This window comes from Tasmannia lanceolata, unplaced genomic scaffold (assembly GCF_043159265.1).
Source record: "Tasmannia lanceolata isolate RefF3 unplaced genomic scaffold, GAP_Taslan_0.1 ptg000025l, whole genome shotgun sequence".
NCBI classification, from domain to species: domain Eukaryota; kingdom Viridiplantae; phylum Streptophyta; class Magnoliopsida; order Canellales; family Winteraceae; genus Tasmannia; species Tasmannia lanceolata.
This window is the reverse complement of record NW_027518702.1, coordinates 7,575,660-7,584,189: the sequence shown is the minus strand read 5'-3', so window position 1 is coordinate 7,584,189 and position 8,530 is coordinate 7,575,660. Positions and strand designations below refer to the sequence as shown.

General features: G+C 38.8%; 1 protein-coding gene across 2 annotated transcripts; it reads right to left on the bottom strand.

The window, feature by feature from the left end:
* Window positions 1-1,292: 1,292 nt before the first annotated feature.
* LOC143858102 (putative jasmonic acid carboxyl methyltransferase 1) lies at window positions 1,293-8,492 on the bottom strand. Of its 2 annotated transcripts, XM_077368719.1 has the most exons (5): window positions 8,309-8,437; window positions 5,324-5,512; window positions 3,319-3,723; window positions 2,307-2,579; window positions 1,293-2,149 (listed from the first exon to the last, which is right to left on the bottom strand). In XM_077368719.1, the coding sequence occupies exons 2-5, from the start codon at window positions 5,399-5,401 to the stop codon at window positions 1,838-1,840; spliced, it is 1,068 nt and encodes a 355-aa protein (XP_077224834.1). In that variant the 5' UTR covers window positions 5,402-5,512; window positions 8,309-8,437; the 3' UTR covers window positions 1,293-1,837. The 2 variants fall into 2 exon arrangements, with proteins under 2 accessions (XP_077224834.1, XP_077224836.1); XM_077368721.1 differs by lacking the exon at window positions 5,324-5,512 and having other exon boundaries at window positions 8,309-8,492.
* Window positions 8,493-8,530: the final 38 nt, after the last annotated feature.

Genomic DNA, 8,530 nt, shown 5'->3' with positions numbered 1-8,530 from the left:
TGTTGCTAGAAGGGACTGAGTTATATGGTGGCCAACCATCAAGTCCCTTGTAGGTGGTACGATGGAAGTACCATCCTTGATATTTGATCCAGCAGCAGCCTCTTAAAAAGTGGTCTGCTTTTGGATCAAATATCCAAAAGTTTGATCCAAAAGCAGACCACTTTTTAAGAGGGTTGGATCAAATATCAAGGGCGGTACTGCTAGCACAGTACATGACAGTCGAGCACCATATAAAAACTCAGAAACATTCTGGGGTGGTTTGTGACTATATGAATGTTTTGACCTGATGCCATGTTGGATCGAATGCTAGATGGGGGGACTATCCACATCAGTGTTGACCATAGTTAGCAAAACTCTGTTTTAAACGGTGTTTTTTTGAAAATAAATACTCGTTCTATTGGTGTGCCGTCTAATACTCGTTTGAAACTTTCACAGTGCAAAAAAACTCCGTTTTTATTAGGCAAACGTTTGAAACACGTTTAAAATGTATTTTAAACACGTTTTTTTGCCAGCTTTCCAATTTTACCCCCACCATATTTTGTAAATGACGAAATTTTAAACTCATTTTCTTGTGTTTATGTTCTTTTGAACCGATACCGTTTTAAACTCGAAGTTTTTTTCCGAATCACGATTTGCTAACTATGATCTAGGTATATAATAATAGATAGATACTAATCAAGTTTTTTCCATTGTCATTGTTTTCTTTCCAATAAAATTTTTTATTGAAAAACTTTTTTCCTTTAGAAATTTGGTTTAGTATTAATTTAGTAGGGTTTGGCCTACCATTTTACACCACGTGTTATTGATGGGATGGGGGGCCACCCTTTACACCTCATGTTTTTTATGGGGAGGGGCTGCCATTTTACACCTACGATCTTGATGGGGTGGGACTGTTAAGTTTTGAAGAGAAGATAGGGACACACTATTTTTAGCCCAAATTTTATTGGTGAGGCGGGAACCACCATCTCTACCCAAACCTGTGAATTACGGTGGGACCCACCATTTTAAGCCTCATGTTTTCATGTGGTGGAGCCCGCCATTTTTCACCATTCATAGCATGGGTCCGGAATACTAATTGTATTAAGATTAAAGAAATTCCGGTATGCTGTATAGAAAAAGTAACGATGTGTATACATGCAATTTATACCTCTTAATAGCATTAATATAAAAAGGAGTAATTTGTGACCCTTGTTGTTCACTATACCAGTCACATAAGTGTCTAAAGTACTGTACCATGATCCAAACCACAATATAATGCTAGCTAAATTTAAGGACAATAAAACCAAAGGTAATGATCCCAACTCACAAATTTTTCTTTTTTTTTTGTAGGTCTACCAGATATATTTAAAAAGAAGAGATTACAAATTCAAGGGGGCTTAAAGGCCAAGCAAGGGGGAACAGGCTCCCCAAGGCATCGAAGGAAAAGAGAGAGGGCCTTTATAGAAGCTTTAAACATGGAAAACAAAAATTACAATCTATAATGAGGAGCTCCTGAGGAGTCGTGAGCAATAAGATCCAAGAGTTGAGGCGGGATGTCTTGAACTTGAATATCATCTCATTTGCAGAGGCAATCCGGCTTTGAGAGAAAATCAGCAGGCTGATTTCCTTCCTCAACTCACAATTTAAAGACTATAAAAACAATTGATTTTAGTTTTTTTTTTTTCTAACATGAATTGGTTTAGAATCAAATACAACTCACTTTATTTTAATGGTGCTTACATCTTTCTAGACAAAAAGCATAAAATGCTATCGAAATATGGAAGTAGGATACAAAACTTTAAAATATAGAAATACTAATATCATTTGTTCGTGTTGAGGCAGAGCTATATGTTGATTTTCATCCTTTTCTAGTCATAGAAAGGACCAAACTGATATGGTTGGATTTATTATTTGATAGATACTCAACATACTTCTGTTCATATGTTCGAAATAAATCATCCATTATCGCCGCTCCAAACTGATCAACAAGCATGGATTCTGTAACAGCTCTTATACCCTTTGCACCACTTGTGGAGATATCAATTTCCATTATTTCGATTCGATCAACACTAAAGGATCCTTCTATCTCAACGATAGCCTCCAATTCTTGAATTGAAGGTGCATAATAGGGTATATTAAATGAATCCACTTTGTCCTGTTCCATCACTCCCTAAATTTGACAAACTTATCAGCAAAACATAAAGAACAATAATATATGAAAATGTTAGTATGTACTGTGTTTAGAGGAGGGGGGGGGGGGGGGGGGGGGGGGGGGTGGGGGGGGGGGGGTGGGTGGTTAAATGGTTACAATGTGGTGCTGCCTCTACCTGTGAGACCATGTCAATGAGAGTCTGAGTAATCAGTTCCCATTGGAAATAACATTCTGTACTAGATGCGTCTGAGCTTCTTCTGCCAGAAAATGTAAGGACCATACGCCCTCCACCAATTACTTCTTCCGAGCGTGACTTGAGAAACAAATAGAAATCTCTCTGAAATTGCGCCAAGTATGCTCTAAACACGTTGGGAGGGCTTGTCTTTTCTATATGAATTTTTCCCTTGTTTAGTGAGATACCCATTTCGTTTTGAAGCCCTTGAGGAACCTGGCATATCTCAATGCTTAAATTAGGATATTCTTCAAAACACGACATGCTTACATGAAGTATTGAACAAATTTGAGTGTACATAAATTTATGTTCATGCATGAGTTTCCTTATATGAGGAATGCTAAACTCATGGGATCCCGTGTAAGCATGTATACACAAGGAAAGAGAGTATCCACATATATAGCCCAGATCCTTTTCTCCATTTCCGATGTGGGATCTTACAGGGGTGCCCTTTCAACTGATTTTTGCAAGGGCACCCCTGAGTTTAGCATTCCTTATACACATGTGTGTGTTGGCGCGCCCCGGGGGGGCATTTGCTAGGGAGAACAGCTACACAGGTTGACTTACTCATATACACGGATGGCCCGTTATATGTCAGAGCATCCACACAGGCTCAGATTTTGTCTTATTTATTTAATTCACCTGATGTGGCTGCTCTCACATGCAACAACCCATCTGTGAAATTCTTATTCGATGACCTTAGCAAATCGAAATCCATGTGTGTGTGTGCGCGTGTGTGTAACTTTTTGGAACAAAAATAATAAGCCACCCTCCCTGAGCAGCCACTGTATCTCGCCAAGTGCCCCCTTGTTTTTTGTTTTGAATTTTGAGAACCGGTTCTGAGTCTAAAACTAATTATTGGACTTAAAGTCCCTGTTTGTTTTGGATTTTGAGAACCGATTATTTTGTCTAAAACTAATATACCAATGACAGCTGATTGGGTGAAAGTGCTGACCTGGGAGAGCCAATGGAGACTATTAGAAGAATGAATAAAGTGTAGACTTTCGCTTGGGAAAAGCCTCCCATAAAAGGAACCAGCCACTCCTGCCACGAAACACTGTCCCAAACCGACCTGTTTTTCTTCGTTAAGCTTTTCATAGAAACCAGGTAGATAACTGAAAACGGTGTTAAAATCGTTCCCTGGAAGGTCATTCAAGAACATTTGGAACTCCGGCAACGGATGGTTCAGCTCACGACATTTCATCTTGATAGTATCTATAATATGAGATATCACAAAGAGGGTGTTGGGTCCCGAAGAACAACCCAAGTCTGCTATGCTCAACTTCTTAGGAAAGGTAGTGCAATAAAGATCTAGGATTGCATCTTCTAGTATGGGCATCCCTTTGGTTAGTATTGTTTTCTATAAGAAAAGAAAAAGAAAAAAAATATCATAATCAAATCATGTAGAAGACCATTGGAATGTACATGTGTGTGTGTCTATATATATATACTAGTAAAAAACCCCGTGCGATGCACTGGCCGACAAAGAACTGTACGGACCACATCATAGGTTGATCCAAACAGTCCATGTGATGGAACACAACAGAAATATGTTGTGCTCGTAAAATCATTTCCATAGGCTGATCCTAGCCCTCCAATCTATAGAGGTTTCAATAATATGTTGTTCCTCTTAGGTGCTCGGAATTTGTCAATATTTTGAAAGGTGTCCGAGTCAGTAGTATTATGTAATATATTTACAAAAATCCACAGTATTATGTAAGATATGCACTCAATCCGTAATTTTTCTAAGAAAAAACGCCGTTGACTTTGTGGACAAAATGTATAATAAAAAATTCATAAAGAAGGGTAAAATAGGTATTGCGAAGGCGTAGAATTGAAAATATGGGACTTTAATGGGGGCCTTTGTTAACAAAAGCAAAAAAAAGTGATGTGTAATTCTATTAGAATTTTGGAAGAAATTCAATATATATATATATATATATATATATATATATATATATATATATATATATATATATATATATATATATATATATATATATATAGAGAGAGAGAGAGAGAGAGAGAGAGAGAGAGAGAGAGAGAGAGAGAGAGAGAAGATTTTTGGACACGCATAGCGTGGGTATAAAATAATGTGCCCCAGCCCATCAAAACATGGATTAAAATGGTGAGCCCCACCTTATGTGGAGATCGGGACCCACCCCATCAAAACATAAGTTAAAACTGATGTGCCCCACATGTGGCATGTGTTTGAATGGCATTGGTGGGTACCCCTACCCAAATATGATGGAAAATGGTGGGCCCCACCCTAATACATGGATTTGGGTGGAGATATAGTGGGCCTAACCATGGGTGTAAAATTGTGGGGCTCACCATATGTATTGGTTTGGGTAGAGATGGTGCACCCTACGATATCAAAACATGAGATGTAAAATAGTAGGTCCCACCCATGCTATACATGGGTGTAAAATAATGGGGCTCACCTTACCCAAAAATGTGTTTAAGGTGTTGGGCCCCACCATTGCATGCATGAGGTATAAAAAGTCATCACATAGAAAAAATTCCAAGGGAAAAGGTTTTCTGGAAATTAACAATTAATAAAAACAGAAAGAAACATGGTTAGTATAAATTATAGGAGTTTTTATGCAGTGTGTGGCCGGTATTTTTCAAAAAATAATGAAAGCGCACTCCATAGGATGATTCAAACCGTTTATTTGTTGGGCCACAACTTATATGAATAGGTTTAGCCCCCAAAATGATTTCCGCAGGATGATCGTATCCCTTGATATAATGAGGTTTTCGTAATGTGCAATCCCTCAATAGATCGGAGCGTTAGGATCTTCCTATGGAAATGATTTTTTGGGGAACAATATTCTATTTATGTGTTGGCCCTACTAATGAACGGTTTGGATCATCCTATGGAGTGGGCTGTACAAAAAAATACAGGGTTATATAGCAGAGAGAGAGAGAGAGAGAGAGAGAGAGAGAGAGAGAGAGACCTGCACGACTGAATTATTAGCATAGCTGGTATCTCCCACTCCACCATTCATGTGAAGAACTTGTTTCACTTCCATCATGGTTCTCTTTTAATGGCCTCCTCCAAATTAGACGAGAGTGATCACACCTTATATTTCTCTCCTATGCCAATATGATTGAGGTAGGATATATATAGCTGGAAAATGTTTGACCTAATCACGGGAATTGAGCTTACCATGTGACATGAACTGTATGAACTTAGTTTTTAATTGAGGGTTGCCCCCAAAAACGGAAATCTGTTTTGTTAAAAAACGAAAAGCATGTGCACCTTATCGTGACGAGTCCCGTAGTTTTCAAATAGTACTGTATTGACCACACTCTATGATGATCCAAACCATCCATGTGATGGGACACAACGTAAACAGGTAGTGACTTGTGCCCAAAAAACATTTCTATAGGATGATTCTAGCCCTCTAATCTACAGAAGTTTCCATAATACGCAGTTCCTCTATAGATCGGAGGGTTGGGATCATCCTATAGAAATGACTTTTTGGGCACAACCTGTTTACGTTGTGTCCCATCATATGGATGGTTTGGATCATCCTCTAGTGTGGTCCGTACAGTACTTTTTGAAAAATACAGGACTATAAGGGCTTACACTGTATAAAAACTCATTTCCAAACCGAGTTTCATTTTAGAATGTTTTCCAATTTAATTTCTGGCCATGCACAGGTCAAGAGTTTAACGCAAACCGGCCGTCCGGCCAATAAATTTTGCCGTTCACGAAATCATAGTTAAAGAGCAGAATTTCATTTCCTGGCATTAACTGGTACCAGCAGCCAAAATAAATAATTGGCTGCCAATATCAAAACGAGGGAGTGTGAATACCCACTCCCTAGAATAAGTCCAAGCACCTACGAAAGCAATAATATTAACACTAAAGTAGTTTAATAATTTATGGGGATTTGCTGGCGACCACCCATAAAGCAGTCCGTGGACCGGCTCGAAAAAAAAAAAGATTGTTATCATCAGGTTGCATGTTATTTAAACTCATAACATTACATATCCAAATCCAAAGAACCTTACGCAACAACGACTTCAGTTAAAAAAAAAAAAAAAACAATAACAAATTTCAATAACATTTAGAGAAAATTGTCAATTGGTGACACAAAAATGACAAAATAGTGGATGGGTGACACCCTTTTGAAAGCTTGTGAACGGAGGTTAAAACACCTTTTACGTACATGGCCTTTTACCTAAATACCCCTCAGGAAGAAAAAACCCATCGTTTAACTTCTCTTTGTTTTTAACTGTTTGGAAGCTTTTTTTTCACTTTTTCTCTCTCATTTTTTTATTTTTAACCACCTGCAACTCATCTTCTCTGGCGTGAGGTGGTGGCCGGCGTGAAGATCAACCCATTTTCTCCAGCGTGGGGCGGCTTCTTACGCTAATCCGAACCTCTCTTCTTTGTAGTGGACCGTATTCCGGTGAGGACGTCATTTTTTCCGGCATCTTCCCCATCGTCTTAGGTATGGTAGGGTATCATGTTTTTTTTTTTTTTTTTTACTTTTATTTTCCTTCTATTAAGTTACTTTTGTGGTTTAGGATTTTATTTTCACTATTGGGAAGCCTTTACACATATAGGGTTTCATTTTTTATTTTTTCCCTGGTAAGTTGGCTTTGATGAGAAACCGTTGACATCTACTGTTTCATTTTCACTGTGGAGAACTCCCTTTTGATAATCTCCCATTTTCAGTGTTGAGAACCCTCTTTTGAGATTGATAATCCCCCACTTCCATTGTTGATAACCCCATTTTCACTGTTGACAACCCCCTTTGAAATTGATAATCTCCCTTTTCCAGTGTTGAGAACCCCTCTATGTAGTTCATAATCCCCCCATTTCCAGTGTTGAGAACCCCCTGTTGAGGTTGATAATCCCCCATTTTCAGTGTTGAAAACCCCATCTAGGTAGTTGATAAATCACATATTTGTAGTGTTGAGAAGCCCCTCTAGGTAGTTATGATAACCCCCATGTAGAGTGTTTTGTTTGAACCCCCATTCACTGTTATGAAGAGTGTGATAGTGAAACCTTTTAATGTTCATTTTAAGTTACAGGTTTTGATGATCATGGTAAAAACTGTGTTTTTTCATGGAGATTGGTAGAAACTATGAGAGGGGAATTTGTATGCATTTTTTTAAATGGCAGGAGAACTTATTTGTGAATGAGGCAACTTGGTTCTGAATGGCAGGGGAACTTGTTTGTGAATTGCTGGGGAACTTATAAAATTTAAACTGGTTTTATCGTGTCTCTTTGTTTATTAAGGGCGTGTTCGGCAACCATCTCCAGAATGGTTTTGTGTTTTTGTAGGTGCAGAGAATGCACAAAGCAAAGAAAAAGGAGAAAATCTCGGCCGGTATGCACAGCCCACTAGGCCCGTTTCTTCCGATTCTCATTTTTCATGCGTATAAGCATGAGATTTTGTGGAGCGAGTCGCTTCCACAGTTCCTCATCTACCCATTTTTGTCCAATAAAATCAGATGAAATGAGAAGCCTTGCCAAACACACCCTAACGTACTCTATAAGAAAATAAAATAAAAAAGGAAGTGATATATCTGCCACTTTGATCAGTTGGTAGTACAAGCAGCAATGTATCAATGGCTGCAGATGGGCTGATGTACTTCATGTGGGAGGGGTGTTGATGCCTCCCCGGCTATGAAGTCAGTTTCCCATATGCCTACGATGGACACCCGCCGCCCCTTTCGATTACTTGGGACACCCAACAGAAGTGTACGTGGCAATCAACCCCATTGAATCTTTCTCTACATCAACCCCTCTGCAGTTGATACACTGCTGCTGGTTGTACCAGGCGATCAAAGGGGTGGATATATCACTTCCCATAGAAAAAATATTCTAATCAAATCATCTAGAAGACCATTGGATTGGAGAGAGAGAGAGAGAGAGAGAGAGAGAGAGAGAGAGAGAGAGAGAGAGAGAGAGAGAGAGAGACCTGCACTACTGAATTATTAGCGTAGCTGGTATCTCCAACTCCCCCGTTCATGTGAAGAACTTGTTGCACCTCCATGGCTAGCTCTCCTTTAATGGCCTCTTTATCAATGGATTTGAAGTAGGATTTATAATGGAGATATTTTTGAGCGAAATCCTGTGAATTGGGCTTTAGATGAGCTAAACCACCTGAATTTAGCTTTAGAAAAAACATGAACTCTATTTA

Bases quoted from the DNA above. Each gene is read 5' to 3' on its own strand.
- LOC143858102 (XM_077368719.1), bottom strand. From the start codon at position 5,401: ATGATGGAAGTGAAACAAGTTCTTCACATGAATGGTGGAGTGGGAGAT. The intron at 3,724-5,323 runs GTCTCTCTCTCT...CTTTTCTTATAG, and splicing joins CTAATAATTCAGTCGTGCAG to AAAACAATACTAACCAAAGG. The intron at 2,150-2,306 runs GTAGAGGCAGCA...TGTCAAATTTAG, and splicing joins TCATTGACATGGTCTCACAG to GGAGTGATGGAACAGGACAA.